Genomic DNA, 20,162 nt, shown 5'->3' on the forward strand with positions numbered 1-20,162 from the left:
GGATAGGTGGGTAGGTGGGTGGACAAATGGATAAGAAGTGCTCTCAGTCTCTCTTTGGGTGCTCTGCATTTTTCACCTTGACAGGCTCCAAATTCCCTTCCCAAACAAGACATGCAATATCCCCATGATCCCCTTAACATCCTCCTTATGGCATCAAAAACCCTTTTCTGGAATGGTCAGATATTAGTCACTGGCACCTTGGTATCAATTACCTTTTAGTCTATTACCTTTCCTATGGGCATTTCCCCTGTTGAGCCCTTAGTAGTTGCTCAATAACTGTTTGCTGCAGGTATGATGTAGACTTCCAAATGTTAACCCTTTCTGTGGAATGAAGGTTGTACACTTGTAGACATCTGTAGAAATGAGGGTGACACACTGTCATGTCTTTTGAGAGGAGAAGGGTAGAGACTGGGAGATAACATTCTAGCCTGTCCCCTGCAGTCACTGGGAGTGGGTGTTTGATGACTTTGTTTACCCTAAGGTTCTGTGCTGAAGAGGAAGGGGAGCTTGCAGGGATTAGACAGAGAAGGTCTCCATCGTGCTAGACACCAAGCAGGGTTTCATTTAGAGCAAGGCAGATGCTGCCACCTTCTTCCCTTGGAGAGAGAAAATGTTCTCAGGGACATACCCAGCTAACCTTGACCCTCCACCCATCATGTTGAAGCACAGGAGGGAAAGGGATGAACATTAATTAAACACCTGCCATATGTCAGGAGTATCATTCATGGTATCCTTACAGCAGGTGTAGTAATGTCCTTATTTTTACAGATAAGGAAACCAAGGTTCAGGAATGTTGTTGTTGGCCTTGAGGCAGCACTAGGAAATAAATAGCTGGATGGGACCTGGGCTTGTCTCTAAGGCTAGTGGTGCTCACACACTTCCTTACCTGGGGAGATCAAGTTCCACCCCTGCAGCTCACCAGGGAGCAGCTCACTTGCTAGCACATTCTTGGCAGGTTACAGAGACCTTTAAAACTGTGTCTTCATTTAATCCTGTTGATAGCCCTGTGAGTAGATTTTCTTATCCCCACCTACAGAAGAGGAAGCAGAGGCTGGTCCACAATCAGGCGGCAGGTGCCAGAGCTACCCACTCAGACCCAGGGCTTCTGCTCTGTGCCTGTTGTACATTAAAGGACACACCCAGGAAAATTCATTATTCTTCTGGGTGCCCCCAGGGCATACCTATCTCCTTTGCCCTTGCTTGTGTCCTTTTGGCAGACACACATATCCAGATCCTGCTGTACTAATCATTGCACCCCTGGCAAAGACTGTGTACCAAACAGTGGATGGATGGCTGGATGGTGACCTCAGGAAAGTGGCCCTGGACCCTCAGACTGGGTTGGCTGCTGCTTCTGTGGGATGAGAGGGACTTCTGTGTGAATGCTCAGTGTGGTCATTTTCTGTGTTTGTGTTTGTCCCTCCCATTAAGTAGAAAGCCCCCTGAGACCAAGACCTAGCTATGTTGTCTTCGTGCTTCTTTCCTTAAAGCCTGCAGACTCTGGCGCATAGTAGTTTATCTGTGTATGTTCAGTGTCTTTAAAAGAAATATGTTCTACCAACTGAAGTCCAGTCTCCCCTGCACTCCACACTGGTCGTGCATGTTATCCATAGAACTCATTCTTTTTACCTGTTTTTTAAAAAAATTCTTTTTGTCTTTTTAATGAGCATGTAAGCTCTCCAAGAACAAGCACTACATCTGCTACTATATCTGCTCTATCTACACCTATGCCTGATATGATGCCCAGACCATATAAGTCTCAATAGTTATTGAATGAGGGAGTGAATAAGTGATGTGAATTGTGGGATCAGATCCTGCCCAGAAAAGTCTTCTTCTCTATTGTTCTCAGAGGCAAAAGTTGGGGATCATTTGTCACATCCTCTGGCTCAGGGCCCTGTTGGATCTCAGTTTTGTACCTCTGCAGATCCCCATACAGGTGCAGGGAGTTTCATTACTCATGAAGCATTTCTTTCCTTCCTAGTTCACTGGATGTGGCTAATTGCATGGAGTACTGAGAGGCTGCACCATTGTTTGGGGCATTGGGGGTTCTCTCTATCTGTCAGTGGGATGATGCCAGGAGGGTGAGCTATTCTCAGGAAAAAATAATGGAGCTGGAATCAGATCTGGGGTCCCTCTCTGTTCCAAGGTCTTTCTTCTGCTACGCCTCTGTCCATCCAGCGTGCCACGTGACTCTCTGGCTAACTAGAAAAGCCTGAGTGTTTTGCCTTTAACCATTTTCTGCATGGCCGACTGGCTGTCTCCCCTGCTTCTGCCTGGGTCTCAAATCAGCAAATGACATGTTGTATCAGTAACATGAAAATATCTGTCTCCACCCTAGCCCCTGTAAGGGTGACCTGTGGAAAGACAGCTGTGCCTGGGACAGGATACTCCTGACCTCTCCTTCCTTGTAATGACATCACCAAGCCCTGGCTGCATTGACTCTACATACAGGATCAATTTGTTGGGGAAAAAAAAAAGGCCTGTTTGAACACAGTTAGATCCTGTTTGTAAAAATTCTCCTTATTCTGCCCCTGCTGCAGCCACAAAAGAGCCCCGTACCCATTCCTCATCAGTCTCTCTCGTACACACATCCCACCTCCTCCAACTAGGGATTTCCCACCCCAGGCAGCACCGGTTTTTATGATATTCTTCTTTCTGGGGCCTCAGATGTGGCAGTAAAATATGAGACCACCCACAGAGACAGAATCTTCGTGGAATCCAGAGCTCCCCCCACCTTCTTTCCCAGGCCAAGAACTTGATTGATTGGCTGAGGTATTAAGGGAGCTCGTTATGAGATTGAACATATTAGGGCATGAGGAGGAGACAGCCATGAGAGACAAAGCCCTTGCACAGCGGGTCCGTCCATTTTGCCTGCGGTCGAACAGCCAGTCAATTACAGAGGCAGCAACCCCAGCCCCCAAAGGCATCTAGAATTCCAGACCATCCCTACTCTTCCCTCTGCCAGACAGAACCGTTCAGAGGTGGCTCAAGCCTGAATGAGCCCCCGGCAAGGAGGCAGCAGTCTGTGTGGCCCATCAGGAGACAGACTTCTGACTTGCAGCCAGGCAGGGGGATGGACTGCCTGACCCTCAGCTTCAGCCCCAGTCTGTCTGCCAGGCCCTGCAGTAAACATTCCAGAGATGGGCAAAACAAATGTTTCTCCTGGGAAGGTGAGGCCTCATTGAGACCACAGCTGCTTGGGTGGTATTGGTAGTAGTGCAAAGTGCTTCGGGTTCCAGGTTAGAATCACATTTAGGGCTGCCAGTTGCACAGGTTTGCCTCAGAACATGCCCCCACATCGCAACGGCTGTAGATCTGTAAATTTATTACAGTGGTGTGCCAGTAGATGGCAGTCAAGTGTCTCCAGGAAAGGCCACACTACGGTCAGCGAACATTTGTTAAGCCTACGTCCTCGGCCCTAGCTCATAATGCCGGATACTGAGACACACTGAGCATTGAGACTCAGTTTCTAGTTTCCAGGAGCTCATAGACTAGATGTTTGGGGGCAGAGGACAGATAAGTGATGCATAATGACAACGTGGAGTGGTAAGGGCTGGAATGGCTGTAAGTACACCGTGCTGTAGGAACCAAGGGAGGACACTCAGCCCAGCCAGGGAAGGGGGTGCTATTAAGGAAAACTCAACAGAGTAGATATGACTCATGGGGATCTTGGAGCATGAGAAAGAGGCAACCAAAGAAGTGCCAAGCAGAGGGGATGGCCTGTGCAGAGGCTTAGAGGCATGACAGCACAGGGAGTATTTAGAGAAGCGCAGGAAGTTGAATGTGGCCATGAAGTAGACGGAAGTGGAAGGGGTAAGTGGACCCCAGCCAACAGGGTCCAGATCATGAAGGATGCCAGAGCTCTGGACTGGATCTAAAAAAACCTAAAGATCACTTAGAGAGTATCTCCAGGAGAGGCTAGAAATTCTTCCCTCTAGGTTTGAATACCCAGCTCACTCAAGTGACTTTGAGCAGAGACTTCCCCATCTGGAACATGTGGGGAGTGATCCCTGCCCTACCACCCCTCAGGGTTGGCATGAGGGTCAAATAGGAAGAAGGATGTGAAGGGGCTGGCTGTCCTTATAGAACAAGGCCACCTCTTTATCCCCATCACCAGCCATCATTCCTTGCACTTCTGGGACAGATCAAAGTGAGGTGAACCATAATTCTGCTTTGTCATCCCCAAGAGGGTAAGATTGCTTTGTTTATTTGTGGGTCCCCACAACGCAGCCCCCACTAGGCACAGGGTAAACACTCAATAGCTCTTTGCTGTTGCGGATTCTGTTTCAGGCTGTGGGCTATACACTTTGGAGCTTACTATGTGCCAGGGACTATTTTAAGTGCTTTGTATGTCTTGTTCCATGTAATCCTCATAACAACCCTGTGAGGTAGCTGCTACTGTTATTCTCATTTCCTAAGTGTAGAAACTGAGGCATGTGGAGCTTGACTTACCCAAGCTTGCACAAGTGAGTGGAGGAGTTGGGGTCGTATCCAGGCTATCTATCTTGAAGCCACTGCACTTTCCTCCTTGTTGCACAGAGGATTAAATGACTTTCTCACCACACCCTTCCCTGGTAATGACTATCACCACTTGACAAATGAGGAAACTGAGACCCAGAGGGCTAAGTGTCTTGTCTTAGAACACATGGTTGGTGAATAGCAGAGCTAAGATTTTGCCCAAGCCTGTATGATTGCAAATCCATCGTTTTTTCCAGTATGCTAGTGATTGTAATCATAGGTTACCATTCCCGTTTCCAGGCCCAGCCAGTACTTCTTTTAAATTTGGAGCTTGGATTAAAAGCAAATGACTTGTTTAAATCCAAGAGGGACACCTACCTTGGATCCTGCTCTGGTCCTTATTAGCCACACCTCTCTTGACAGGCAGAGGAGTTAGGACTGAGGGGATGTACCTACAAAGACCCTGCAAATTGTACCCTTAGGTCCTGACCTGGGTACCCAAACTCTAGAATTCCCTCTGCAAAGGGACCTTAGCTCAACTTCAGGGCGTATATAAGCCAATTCCTTGGTCCAACCTTTATGTGGTGGCCAAAGGACAACCATTTGGGGACGGGAAGGGAGTAGAAGAAGCTTGGCCACATGGTCTGGGTCATCTACATACCGCCACCAGGAGCCTCAGTGGTGCAGGACAGAGGAGAGTGGGTGAAGAATTAGGGAGGATCTTGGGTGAGGTCTGAGAACCAAAAGCTGGCAATCCCCATGCTGCCATGTGCTGGGTAGAGTGCAAAAAATTCTGAGAAGTCTACATTCTGAGTCTTTAAGGTCATTATGAAGTTGTGTCTGTCAAGGAAGGAAGACAGACATCTTTTATTCAAATGTTTGCTGGCTTGATTTTGTCAATTTTAAATATTAGACATATGACACATAGGTTTCCATTTGTCACTTTGCCCCAGATGCTGCAAATACTAGATACGGGCCTGTCCCGGTGTCTGGAATTTGCTGATACTACCTTTAAGGATTCCTGATAAAGTTCACAAACTGTGTGAAAAGATTCTCTTTGCATGAGGCTGTCCACACAGGTATTTTATTGAAGACCATTGCTGAGAGAAAAAAAATAAAAATCTTGCTTTTGAGTCCCACTAATGGTTCCTTTCCTACTAAAGTCCTGCCTAGTTGACATCTAAGCCCATCAGGATATAAGAAAAAGTGGTGCTAATATCAGAGCTGTCAGTCAGTCTTGGGAAGAGATTAACTCCACTGGCATCAGCTAAGACTAGGTAGAGAGACTTTGGAAGCAGACAGGCTGAAGCAGTTAGTGAATTAATAGAAAGGATTCTTTCACAAATGAAAGGCTAAAAAAATGGCTGATGACACCAATCTTTGAAGGTAAAGAACAGGAGACTAAGAAGGTTCTTTAATGCTTAAAAAATTATCCATTAGAAATCAATCATGTGGCTGCACCCAGCTGATGGGGGCATTGGGATGCACATTTTTATGTACCAATCTGTAAACTCTCTTACTGAGGAAAAAGGAGATAATGAGTATTAAGAAGCAAAGCACTATCTCTGTCCCAGAGAAGGTTTATGGAAATGCTTAACACCATGCCCAGTTCACAGCAAGTCACCAAGAACTGTTAGTGTCATCATACCAATAATCAAAAAGAGAAAATGGAAACTTTTGTTACTTTTTGTGAGATATCTAAACCCAGAAAGACCCCAGTTTTCACTGCTATTTTTCAGAGTTGCGCAAAAGCACAGATATGGAATTAGAAGTCCTGGGTTCAAATCCCTTAGGCAAAGTATTTAGTCTCTCAGGGTTTCAGTTTCTTCATGTGTAGGTTGGAAATAATAATACCTACTTCATGGTGGTGGTAGTTGTGAGTGTTAATGAGAAAGGCTGTAGGTTAAACTCTATAGCAGAGTTTCTGGCACAGAGTTTGTACTCAACAAGTGTTTTTTCATTGGTCCCTTCACTCATGTATTCATTCAACAAATATTAATTGAGCTCCTACTATGTGTTAAGCACTCGAGTAGGTGTTGGGAAGAAAATGATGAAGACAATAGGTTGTTTTTGACCTCAAGGAGCTATATTATAGTTTAGTGATACACAGGCATTAAACACAGTTACTAATTATAATTAATTATAGTTGTAATAAATAGTATGAAGAAAATGTGAAGAGACTCTCAGTAGAGAGATGAATCATAGGTCAAGATTAGGGTGCTTATGGAGAAAAATGACCAGGTAAGTGAATTTGAGAAATAATTAAAATGTGGAATCAGTGAGTATAGAAAGGGAGAAAGAGATATCAAGGATGATGTCTACATTTCTATCTTAAGCAATGGGTAGACAGAGTTGTCATGTACTGATGATGGGGAAGACAGAGGCAGGGATGTAGAAGAAAGTCTATAGAAAGAAGGATGGACGGATGGATGGATGGATGGATGGATAGACGGATGGATGGATAGATGGTAGATGTTCAAAGGAACAAATGAGGACTGCTTCATTAGACAAAGAAAAATGAGAAATGGGCGAGAGTGGATAACTGATAAGTGTTTGGTGGAGTACATAGGACGTATAGGTATAACTCAATAAAACAATACTGTATTATTTATGCAGTATTCTCTTTTTTGGATAGTTAGAATATTTGGATAATGGGCATCACCAAAACATTGACTTTTGTTAAGAACTAAAATGCTATAACATTTTTAATGTTAAAAGAACACAAAAATATATACTTGAGAATGAAACTAGATTGAACAAAACTGTGTTTTCTAAAGTCTTTAAATTACACACTTTATAGCAATCATCATTCTTTTATACGTTCAACATATTTCTGAAGACTAAATTTCAGGGTGGGAGTATACCAAGATAAACCATGTGTGGTTTTGCCTTCAAAGGGTAGGGGAGACAGGATTAACATATATGTGAAAATCATGAATTTAAGAGAAATGTGGATAAAACACTGTATCCTTTAATTCTTTTAAAAATTGATACACAATGATTTACATATTTATGGGTAAGTAGTGGTGCTGTGACACATGTAATGTATAATGATTGGATTAGGGTAGTTAGCATAGCTTTCATTTAGAACCTTTTTGTGTAGGATTCTTTTTCTTATTTAATCCTCAAAGTAACCCTTAGAAATATGTAGCACAGTTATTAATATTGTTCTTTTACAGAGGCTAAAACTGAGATGCAGGGGGGGTCAAGTGACATGATAGAACCAGAACTTGAAACTGCAGTCTTCCTATCCACCATCTCCCCTCTACCACACACCACCCATAAATGATAAGAAAATCAGCAGTGAAGGTGGGAGGAGAGAGTAGGATGGCGAAGGGTGTGTCTCGGTATGCACCTCTCGGGTAAGGCCTTTGGGAGAAGGGAGAAAAGAGTAAAACAGCCTGCGTCCTTACCCAGCCGATTTCTTCTCCTTTACAGGTCCAAGTATTTCCATGGGAAGAAGGTGAATGGAGAGATCGAGATCCGAGTAGAGCAGGTAGGTGGGAGCTGCGTCTTTAGCACTGTTATATGCCCTTTTCTGCATTTGGGGCTGTTCTCACACTCAATCTTGGTCTCCATCTTATGTGGTCATAGTGAGCTAAGATTACCAGAAAAGTACAAGCTTATACCTGGGAGTCTCATTAAATTTCAGAATTAATTTGGTCCAGTGGTTTTCAACCTTTTGTGTATTAGCAGAGACCCTTTCTTTAAAGGAAATGTCAAACAGGAACTCATTCTACAAAAGAGAGACGTGTAAAGCTGCTCTGATGAAAATGGGTAGGTGAAGCCCAATGTCTGTCTGTTTCATACTGTTCCTTGTGGCCCCAGGGGCATCTCCTTGCAGCCACTGGGGCTAGAGAGCATAGTTTAGGAACATAATGAAGGGCCTTGAACCTGCCTCTCTCATTTTCTAGCTTTTAGACAGATGACTTAATCTCTCTCTGCTTCAATTTCCATATCATTGTGGGGATTAAATTATTTAATTATTTAAAACCTCAGAAGGCATCAGAACCACAAATACTATCTCTTGCTATTTCTTTCTTTGTTTCTTTTTTTTGAGATGAAGTTTTGCTCTGTTGCCAAGCTGTAGTGCAGTGGCATGATCTCGGCTCACTACAACCTCCGACTCCCTGGTTCAGGTGATTCTTCTGTCTCAGCCTTCTGGGTACCTGGGATTACAGATACATGCCACCAAGCCCAGCTAATTTTTGTATTTTTAGTAGAGATGGAGTTTCACCATGTTGGCCAAAATGGTCTCGATCTCCTAATCTCAAGTCATCTGCCTGCCTAGGCCTCCCAAAGTGCTGGGATTACAGATGTGAGCCACAATGCCTGGCTACTGTTGCTATTAATATCAATATCTAGGTCCCCCATTTTATATGAAAAGAAACAGGGATTTGTTTAGGACTGTGTAGGGAGGCAGTGGCAGAATCAAGAGTAGAAGGTGTGGTCTCCTGGGTCCAGATCAAAGCTTTCTCCTATTCATTCAGTGAGAATCTCCTCTCTGTCAAACACTGTGCTCAGCCTTAGGAGAGCACATTTGAGCATGGGCTCATGAGCCATACTCTAGGTTTGAATCCCAACACTACCCCTTATTAACTTTGTGACCTTGGTTGAGTAATACTTATGCTCTCTCCAGCTTGATTTCTTCATCTTTCCAACTAGGTTAATAATAGCATCAGCCTGTGTTCATAGGGTACTGTGAGGATCAAATGGGTTAGTCCATGAACAGGGCACTCAACAGTACCTGGCACATACCGGGCACTTAGTAAATGTTACCCATTTATCATTAGCATCATTATCTTCCTCCTCCTCCTCTTCCTTCTCTCCTCCTCTTCCTGCTTCTTCTCCTCATCAAAGGCAAACAGTAAATAATATAGACAAAGTGTTTGCTGTAAAAATGATTTCAAAATACAATTTTAAGATGGGGGATGTGACTGTTCTTCTCCCTGTACTTTTTGAACTTAGTGTGTCAGAGAAACAGAAAGATCTTCTAAGCATCAAACTGAGTTGGCTTAATAGTAAAACACCTACACTTTGAATTTCAATATGATACTGTGGCTTTCAAGTCAACCCAGTGTCTACTGGTTTTCCTTCCATGGCAAGGAGCAGGTTATTTTTGTTCATTTTGCAAATATTTGTCAAAAGTCTACTATGCTAGACAGCTACTATGTGGAGAACTAGTATATAGAAGCAGAGGCCCAGTCCCCAAATGCCTGTGGTCTAGCAGAGGAGATAAGCTAAGTCTTGTCTTTTCTTTCTTTCTTTTTTTTTTTTCTTTCTTTTTTTTTTTTTTTTTTTTTGAGATGAAGTCTTACTCTGTTGCTCAGGCTGGAGTGCAGTGGAGTGATCTGCAACCTCCGCCACCTGAGTTTAAGTGATTCTTCTGCCTCAGCCTCCTGTGTAGCTGGGATTACAGGCATGTGCCACCATGCCTGGCTAATTTTTTTTTTTTTTTTTTTTGGTATTTTTAGTACAGATGAAGTTTCACTGTATAGGTCAGGCTGGTTTCAAACTCTAGCCTGATCTGCCTCAAATGGTCTGCCCGCCTTGGCCTCCCAAAGTGCTGGGATTACAGGCATGAGCCACCCCACCTGGCCTACAGAACAATAACATTGATGATAGTCTCAAACTTTTATTGAACATTTACTATTTTGCCAGGTGCCACATTAAGTGTTTTCCATGCAACAACTCATTCAATCCACACAGTAGCCTGTTGCTGAGGAAACTGGGGCCCAGAAAGCTTAAATAAATTGCCCAGACAAGTCACATGCAGCAAAGCTGGGATTCTTACAGGTCCAAACTTGGCGCTCCAAGCAGCAGAGGTCACAGTCAACTGAAAGACTCAAATGTGGCCTTGAGAAGGGAGTGGTGTTTGAAATAGATCAAAGGATGGAAGGATGTCAACAAGTGGAGATAGTGGTGTGAAGAGGGTGTGAATAGAGGAGGCAGTGTGAGCAAAGATAAGGAGACCAGAAGTACAGGGTATTGAGTGACAGGGAGTGTGGTGTGGTTCTCCAAAACAGGACACATCATCTTCCCCTGCGCCCATCCTACTCCTCCTAATTCCCTAATTCCCCCTAATTCCCTCTCTCAGTGAAGAGTGTGACCATCTACTTTCCACCTTAGCCAGAAACCTGCACCAGCAGCTCCCAGACGTGTCCCTCTCCCTGTATCACTTCACCCATTCAATGACTGGATCCTCCTGACTCTGCATCTGATATTTCCTACCTTCCACTTCTCCCTTAATCCCCATTACCTAGATACTTGGCTGGACCACCCAAAACTCTTGTCCAGTCTTCCTCATCAACAGCCTCACAATGCCATGTTTTCCACCCATCTCCAATATATTCTTCATATCAAAGCTAGAGTGATCTTCTTAAGAAAGCAGATTCGGTCCTTTGAAATGTTAGCTTTAAAATCCTTTCCTCAAAGATTCCTTCTGAGCCTTTTCCAAATTTAAATGAGGTAACCTGGTTATTCCCTTTCATAGTTCCTCAACTTTTCCTTCCTGACCCTTATCTGAATTTTTACCCATACATTTTGGGTGGGATGATTTGCATGAGGGTAGAGACCATGACTGTCTGGATCTTACCCTAAGTAGCACTGGGCCTGGCACAAAAGAGAATTGAAGGAAATATTTGCTGAATGAATAACTGACAGATTCCACAGATTTCAGGCTGCTTGTCAGTTTCCAAGGGCAATAAGTCAGCACTTCTTAATCTCCCCTCACAAATCTGGGTTTTTCATAAACCATCTGGTAAATGCTTGGTTGCCAGCTGAGCTCACCCTGCCTCATCCCATTTGTGGAACCCCCAGGGGCATGTTTTAATTTTCCCATTTTATCTCAGCAATGCCATTGGCCTACCTTGTAAGGTACAAAATCTATGAGCAGGACCATCAGGGAATTTCTCTAAGAATAACTCCCCCAGGGGCTCTGGGGACCCTCAGCCAGTCTATGAGAGCTACAATCACACTGAAAAACCTTGGCTAATTTAGAGTTGTTCTGATTTCCAGCCATGCCCCTCTGTGAAAGGCAGAAGGTGAATTAGCCAGGAAACCAATTAGCAGGTCATTTGGGCATTTTTCCCCAGCAGACATACCTTTCCAATTCCATCTTGGAATCAGAATCACTTGTCTTTACCCATCTGTATCAATGGGTGGGACACACAAGCAACCCCCCAGGAATCTCACGTGCATCCTTTAGCCCTTGGGAAAAGTCTCAAGATGAAAGCCACTGTTTAGTCTGAGCTGGCTTCACATTTTGAGAGCCTGTTTCCCAACCAAGGGCCAAATTAACCAGATAATTGCACTGTCTGGGTTTTGTTGGACAGAGCGAATGAGTTAGTTGTGGTTGGCCTAGAGGAAGCCTCCGCCCCTTCTCTCAGTCCTCTTCCCCCAAATCTAAAAACTGCTTGCCTCAGCTTTTACGGAGCCAGGAATCAAGAAACCCTGGGGAGGCCCGTTGGGGGACAGCATCATTTTGCATTCTGTTACCCACAATGCCTTACTGGCTCTGCGGGGGCCTCACAGCAGTATGCTAGTAGGATCTGAGAGGATCAGGCCAGGATGGTTGGCATGTCAAACTCTCCTCTGTTTATATTTGAGGCAAAGGGTCTTTTTCTCCACAGGCACAAGTCACCCCTCTGTGGGATCAAGCAATGAGGTTGATGAATGGATTAATATTAAATAGACTCACAGTTCTGGGCCATCAGTGGACTAGGACTTAGTAGGGTAGAGCCTCAGTCTCTAACTTTTAAAATAAAAGACTGAAATCACCGTGGCCAGTCTTTCCTCTTTAATGCAGGTACCAAGGCAGAAAGAACACTAATGCCTTGCTCTAGCAGATGGAGAAAAAGGCAAGGGAAGGTATAAACCATGCTCTTGTGCAACTCCCAATCCAATGAAGAAAGCTGGACAAGCGATGGATTTACATATGAATACTATTTGCTCCTTTGAGTACCTGTCATTGTGTAATGTTGGATTGGGTTGAGGTTGGGATGCTGTCCAGGGAAGCTGCTGTTGGGAGTTCTGTTTATCTTCTGCTTTTTATATATTGAACATAAATGTCTTCAGAATGGAAAGGTGAGCTATTCCCCTTAAAACTTTAAAATTTTAAACACTTCAGACCCCGTATTTACATTTCCTCATACGCACTTCAGCCTTCAACCCTCAACTCTTTCTGGGACAACCTTTCTTAGAATGGTCTTTAGCTGTAGATATTGACCATAAAGACCATGTGATAGTTCAAGAAACAGTGGTCAACAAGGTAGAGAAGTGGAGGTTGGATGTTAATTCAGTTTGGTCAATTGGTAACAGGTTGAACATCATCCTTATTAGGAAATGGTTACTTGATAGAAATAAATTCACCTTGGGAGAAATCTAATGGCTTGCTGAAAGACTTTGTCCTTGGCTTTATTCTCCTTCTTAATAGTGACTTAATTTAAGTCACTATTAAGTGACTCAAATTACATTTGCTAATGACTTTACACTAGATAGGAGAGAGAATATGCCGGATTGAATTTGATGTGATCAAATTGAATAGGAATACAATATAAAGTAGAGTAGGTGGTGGCAGTTCCTGCAGCCTCAGTGAGAGTGAGTGCAGTTTGGGCTGGTTGCTGCAGCTCACGCCTGTATAATCCCAGCACTTTGGGAGACCCAGGGAGGATTGCTTGAGCCCAGGAGTTCATGACAAGCCTAGGCAACCTTGTGGGACTCCATCTCTACAAAAACTGAAGAAAGATGACTGACGACTTTAAGCTGATGGGCTGAGCTGTGAAGGAGCAGGATTGGGGAGACCCAGCTTATAAACATCACATGAGAAAAACCAAAAAGACCTACCATTTGAGTTTTGCACAGCTTAATATGTGTGGGAGGAAAGGTGGTGTAGGCGTTAAGATCATGGCCCCAGAGTAAGATAGACTGAAGATGGAATCTCAGCTCAGTCGTATTTTAGCTGTGCTTTTACTTAAAACATCTCTAAATCAATGTCCTCACCTGAAAATGAAGATAATAAATTTTATTCCCTAGAGTTATTGTGTGAAAAAATGAGTTAATATAATATGCTAAGCATTTTTTCTGGCACATGTATTAGGTGCTCAATAAATTACGGTTGAGATTGCTACTCCCCCAAAACCTGATGCCACTTCAGGCTGCACTATCAAGGCACAGCAGTTAGAATGCAGGAAAGTGATAGTTCTTCATACACCCCTTCTTACACACATGCACACACACACACACATACACACTCACACTGCTAGTGAGATACTCTAATAAGAGATGCAGTTGAGTGTCACACTGGAAGGAGGTTGCAGCAACCTGGAATGCCTTCTGAAAAGGGATTGGAGTAAGAGAAACTAAGGCCAATGAGGAAAGAGGACCTGTTTAAGGAACTAGAGATGTTTAGTCCAGAGGAAGAAAGGTCTCTGATAGGTCCCAGTCTACTCTTTACAAAAATCTACCACTTGAGCAAGTATGGTTGATAAAGTAAGTTACCATTTGTTAAGTCCTTATGAGATAAAGCTAAATGCATTTTATGGCTGAAGTATGTACTGTTACAACCTCCGTCTTTCAGAAACTGAGACTCAGAGAGAGTAAGTGGCTTGTGGCTTGCCTAAGGTTGCCCAGATAATAGGTGGCATGGGTCTGTTTTTGAACCCAGCCAGTCTGACTTCAGGGTCATCTTCTTATCCACTAGGTTTTTCTTCCAGTGTTATAAATATCAAGGACAATAACCAAAAGTATTGGTTAAAGCACTTGACATGCATAATCTTATTTCAACCTCACAATGCCTCTTTAAGGTGGATACTTCGGGCTGGGCGTGGTGGCTCATTCCTGTAATCCCAGCACTTTGGGAGGCCAAGGCAGGTGTATCACCTGAGGAGTTCAAGGCCAGCTGGCCAACATGGCAAAACCTCTTCTCTTAGCTAGGCATGGTGGTATGCACCTGTAATCCCAGCTACTCAGGAAGCTGAGGCACAAGAATTGCTTGAACCTGGTAGGCGGAGGTTGCAGTGAGCCAAGATTGTACCATTGCACTCCAAGCTGGGTGTGACAAGAGCAAAACTCCATCTCAAAAACAAAAACAAAAACAAAAACAAAAAAAAGATGAGTACTTTGTCCCTTTCTGCAGATGAGGAAGCTAGGCTCAGAATTGTTAAACGTGCAGCAGAAATGGGTGACTGAAGAGGAATCTGAACTCTTGAAGAGGTTTCTGTGCTGAGCACCACCCTCTATTGTTTCACTGGGGTTGGAGTTCAGTCTATTGGTGCAATCCTACAGGAAGATAGATTTCAACTTGGTATATACAGAAACTGTTAAGTAGTGCTAACTAATGAGGAATGGGCCATGCCCCTTTGGTAGGTAGGGCACCACTGTAGCAGAAACTGGATGGCTGACTTGGGGAATATTTCACGGAAATTAATGTGCTTAATAGGAGATAACCTTTATTAATCTTTTTCTTTTGGGAGGGTGGTAAAAGTAGTATATTCAAATGGTTAAAAATTGAAAAGCTACACGATAGTATGTGATAAAAAGATTACCCCCACCAATCTAGTTCTCTTCCATGTAGTTAACTATCACTAGTTTCTTGGGCAACTTTCCAGAGAAGTTTTAAGTGAAATGAGCAAATACACATATATGCTTTTCAAAAAAGGTAGTTGGTTAGAAAAACATCAACCATGCTATGTACTTCAGAGGGGAATTTAATAAGGAGGATTGATTACAAATGGATCAAAAGGGGAAATCATTTTACCCAGAGGCACAACAGTACTACATTCACTGTCACTGCCACTATTGTCACCAAGGAATCAGGAGCCTGCACTCTTTCTGTTGTTGTTATTGTTGTTTTGGTTAGTTTAGTTTTTGAGACAGAGTCCCCCTCTCTTACCCAGGCTGTAGTGCAATAGTGTGATCATGGTTTACTGTAGTCTCGAACTCCTGGGCTCAAGTGATCCTCCCACTTCAGCCTCCCAAGTAGCTTGGACCACAGGTTTGCACCAACAAGCCCAGCTTTTTTTTTTTTTTCCTTTTTTTAATTTTTGTAGAGATAAGGTCTCACTGTGTTGCCTATGCTGGTTATGAACTCCTGGGCTCAAGCAGTCCTCCTGTCTGGGCCTCCAAAAGTGCTGGGATTACAGGTGTGTGCTACCATACCTGGCTAAACCTGTGCTCTCACTGAGGCTGCAAGAATTGCCACCACCTGTTCAAACTCCTGTAGCTGTTGGTGAAACTTCTGTAACTACTACCAGAAGCAGAATGGTTGCTGCCTTCTTCCTAGCTTCAATTCCTGCATGGCTCCCATTGGTACAAATGAGCTGAAATCATGTGACAAAATGCAAATTTTAGGTTTTCAGCTCCCATAGCGCAGGAGAGAATATGGAAGGATGCATGGCAGTAGACAGTGACTGGCACAGTCCACCCCTTTGGCTGCTCAACATCTACACATGCCTTTCTACTTACCCAGACTCCTCTGCACCCTCCTTTTCTACTTAATATTTCTTGGCATTTATTCCATGAGAGTATATGCAGACCTGCCTCATTCTTGTTAATGATGGCGTGCGGTCTGTCATGTGGATACACCATATTTTGTTTTCCATAATTTTATGATTACAGATAATGCTAAACTTATGTGATTTCAAGCATTTATTAGTGAATCTGTAGGATTCACTTCTAGCAATAGGATAACTTGTTCCAAAACATTGCAGGTAGTGGATGCTGTATGAAGAACTTTTCTTCCAGCTGCTGGAATTGCTACCAGAAAGTAGCCTTCATCTGTCATTCCCTCTTGAAAGTGCCTCAGGTGAGGAGAGCTGCCTCTCCCAAGATCACATCTCCTTCCCGGTGCCAGTTATATCCAATGACTGGCCGTCAAAGACTATAAGAAATGCCTGTCCCCATCACCCCAGTTTGGGATAACTCTGAAGGGCTATCCAGCTTCAGAGCTTCTTGAAGATTTGCTGGGGACCTCTGCTGAGACTTCTGTGTTGCCCAACTTCTCACAGTCCTGCTTCCTTTCTTTTTTTTTTTACCCCTTCCAGTGATGGAGCTTCTAGAGAATTCCTTAAATAAACCTCCCCCAGGATAATATACATCCCAGGGTCTGCTTTCCAGAGAACCCAACCTGATATAACATATTTATAATTTTGATAGATATTGCAAAATTATTTTCCATTAAGGTCATATAGAATTTTGTGGTCTTGATTTCTAGGACTGTATGTGACCTGTGAGTTCTGGAGTCCATCCTGCACAGAATACTCTCCTGGTTACAGCCCAGGAATGGATGTTGAACTCTGAAGTGCTCCATAATTTGATCTTCCTATTTGACCTCCTCGTGTTTGAAATTCACCAGAGCTTGGTGTTTCTTTGCAGGACTGAGTCAGACAGAACTCTAACCACTCTGATCCACTAAACCTTGTTTTGTTAACACAATCCTGCAAGATTTATTTGTTTGGCTTGGCTTACCCTGACCTCAGACATTCTGTTTTGTGTTATTTTTAAAAGTGTGCAGGTCTCCATGGAGGCCTTTTTCTTTTCAAATCTAAGAACCAGCTGGGGGGATAAAAAAAAAAAGCAGGTGGAATACTAGGGCCCATTAGCTGAAACATAACTCATTAGAGGAGCAAGTGTTTCCCTTCTTAACCATGGCATTGATTAATGTAGGTTTATCAGCTTCCTGGATCTACTGTTAGGCTCAACTTAAGAAGTCTACAGAAAATGGAGAAACAGTAACATTGATGATGGATGATGGTAGCAAACTTTTATTGAACATTTACTGTTTGCTGGGTGCCACGTTAAGTATTTTCCATGTAATAATAACTCATTCAATCCACACAGTATGCCTGTTGCCTGTTACTGGGGCCCTTAAATAAATTGCCCAGGTACATGACACAGCTAGTAAGACTGCAGTGAAGCTGGGGTTTGAACCCAGGTCTGGCTGACTCCAAGGTCCTAGTTCTTAGCCAAAGTACATCTATCAGAATATATATTGGTCATGAATTTGGCTTACAAAGCTTTTTGCCTTTTCCCTCTTAGCTTGAGTATGTATCCCACAGTCTCTTCCTGTCTCACTCCACTCTTTTGATTTACTGAGTAAATTACAAATTCATAAAAGATATTTTCCCAGCAAAATATTCCTCTTTTTCTGATTAATCCCAATGGTTCTTACTCATCATTTCATGTTTCTGGCGTATTCTTGCGCAGTTCCTCTGTTAACAATTCTATTTTTTCTTTGTTTTCCCCCAAGGGTTGATGTTCATTATTGTCTTTAAACATAGCTGTCTGTCTTTATCTTTAAAAAAAAAAAAAAAACATAGAGACAGGGTCTTGCTATGTTGCCTAGGCTGATCTTGAATTTCTAGGCTCGAGTGATCCTCCTGTCTTGGCCTTCCAAAGTGTTGGGATTGTAGGTGTGAGCCACCATGCCTAGCTTAGCTCGGGCTTTGAAATATAATAGCTCAGACTCTGAATCCAGACCATCTAGGTTTGAATCGTGGCTCTGCTACTTCCCAAGTAACCTTGAGGAGGTAATTTAACTGTCCCGTGCCTCAGTTTCTTCATGTAAAATAATAAATGCCCATATAATTGTGGTGAGACTGAAATAAGTTACTGTATGAAGAAATAAGTTTCGGTAAGACTGTATGAAGCATTTGAAGCAGAGCCTAGCATATAGAAAGTGCTTAATAAACGTTAGAACTATTTTTATGCTCAGCCTCATGTCACCGAACACATATGCTGAGTAATTTCTAGGCTTCAGTTGCTTGAATCATTCAGAAATAGGATATAATCCATGCACTAAAGAAGTCTGCAGTGCAGTCTGTGGGATAAAAAAATATAAAAAGCTCATGCTTATATGTATGTTTTGATTATTTATGTGTATGTTCAATTATTAATTTTCCATTAATATACAGCACCCAGTTGGCACCTGCCATACATTTCTAACTTCTCTTTGATAGTAGATAGCACAGATTCCGGACCTGAAGAAAAATACGATGAATGTTTGTTGAGTGAATGTGTGAGTGAGTTGAAGGTGTAACATAGTCATAGAAGGATAGAGCCAAGGAGTGTCCTAGGAGATTATCTAATGCAACTCCCTTGTTTAACCACTGAAAAGTTTAAAGAGGAGAAGTGACTTAGCACACACATGAAATTATTGTTGGAGTCCAAAGTGTGGCGAACACTAGCTTTCATCTCCCAGGTCACCACTTCTCATACTACATTTCTCCCCTTGCCCATGCCATCTTTTGTTTTTCCCTTTCAAGAAGCCATTAGTCCCAAGCAATGAGGGCTGGAGAATGCCAAGACCAAGGCTGAATGAGCCCCACTGATTCTAAACACAACAGGGGCTGCGTTGCCCACTGCATGATCCTTTAGAGGAGAGTACAGCATCCTGGTTTGGTGGCACTATTCAGCACCTGCAATGGAGATGAGAAGGAAGAAGGGATGGGAGTCAAAGGGAGTCCATCCTCTTACACTGGGAAACCCAGCTCAGAGTTCCTTAGCCTTTAGCTGCCGTGTTTGGAAATTCACCTTTCCTCACTGCCATACCACTTCATCAGCATCAGCACTGGCCCTTCTTAGTGCCATTGATAAATGAGACTCCAGTGGAAACTAAGTAGACATTCTGAAGAACTCAGTAAGCCCTTTAATTTCTTGAAGGAGGTATAACAAACAAAACTAACAGAGCTTGTCTTATCTGAACCTGTTCCTTCATTCAAGAAACACTCACTGAGTACCTGCTCTGTACTTTGTCCTAATGACAAAGCCCTCCACACTCAAAGAGTTCTTTATCTGGTGAGAAGATGGACATCGAAGGCAGTGGCCATAATGTGTTGTGATGAGGGCTGTTGTAAAGATTTGTCTAGCCTTGGGATGTTCTTAGGAAATACCTCACAGAGAAGCTGATGTGTAACTGGGTTTCGGGACAAGAATTAGATGAGGGTGAGTAGGTAAATGTGTGTATTGGGCCTTCTAGCTAAAGAGCATGACTCAAGTCTCAGCTTGTCACATACAGGGCAAATGACCAGGGTATGGGGTATATGAGAAGGGGTGGTGGGAGACGAAGCTGACAAAGAAGTTGGAGGGCAGTCTATTCAGGGTGGGCTATTAGTGCAAGGCATGCAACTAAGAATTATGTCTTAGAGGCAGTATGTATGTACTGGACCTTTTAAGCCATGGAGTGCTATGATTGTGGTTTCATTTTAGAATGCACAGGCTAACAGTGGTCTTAGAAGATTTGCTGGATAGGAATGGTGGCTTGAGACTGGAGGCAGAAAAACTCAGCTCTGGATTTGGTGCAGAAGATACCTTATCCTTGAATACAGTGCTTGGGTATGAGGCACATAGAAGGGACTTCATAAGTGTTAAGTGAATGCATGTACATCCTCCCCACTGTGTCCCTTTGCCCCTTGAGCCATTCTCATACCTGTAATTCGCATTTGAAACTAGAAGAGAAGAGATGACCTATTTTCCTTAAGACAGAGAGGATGGAATCAGACCCACATGATGTGTTTGAGTTGGCATTTCTTGAAAGCGAGCCATTGCCAACTTCCTCTTGTTCACCACCTTAGTCCAGCCACTTGGACTGACCTATTTCACGTTGCACATTTCCACTTGCTCCCAATGTGCCTAATCCCCAGCCTTGTGATTCTTTCATCTGTTGATGATCTCCCTCCCCATGCTCTACTGCCCCTGGTTATACCACTTCT

At 43.3% G+C, this 20,162-nt stretch overlaps 1 protein-coding gene across 6 annotated transcripts in view; it reads left to right on the forward strand.

Annotated features, from left to right (window-relative positions):
* The window catches only part of SYN3 (synapsin III), a 509,993-nt gene that overhangs the window by 68,452 nt on the left and 421,379 nt on the right, over nt 1-20,162 (forward strand). For all 6 annotated transcript variants that reach the window (XM_074391364.1, XM_039463248.2, XM_074391367.1 and 3 more), the window contains exon 3: nt 7,894-7,951. In XM_074391364.1, the coding sequence (XP_074247465.1) occupies nt 7,894-7,951 (58 nt within the window). The remainder of the gene's footprint in view (nt 1-7,893; nt 7,952-20,162) is intronic.

This window comes from Saimiri boliviensis, chromosome 21 (genome assembly GCF_048565385.1).
Source record: "Saimiri boliviensis isolate mSaiBol1 chromosome 21, mSaiBol1.pri, whole genome shotgun sequence".
In the NCBI taxonomy this organism is placed as follows: Eukaryota; Metazoa; Chordata; class Mammalia; order Primates; family Cebidae; genus Saimiri; species Saimiri boliviensis.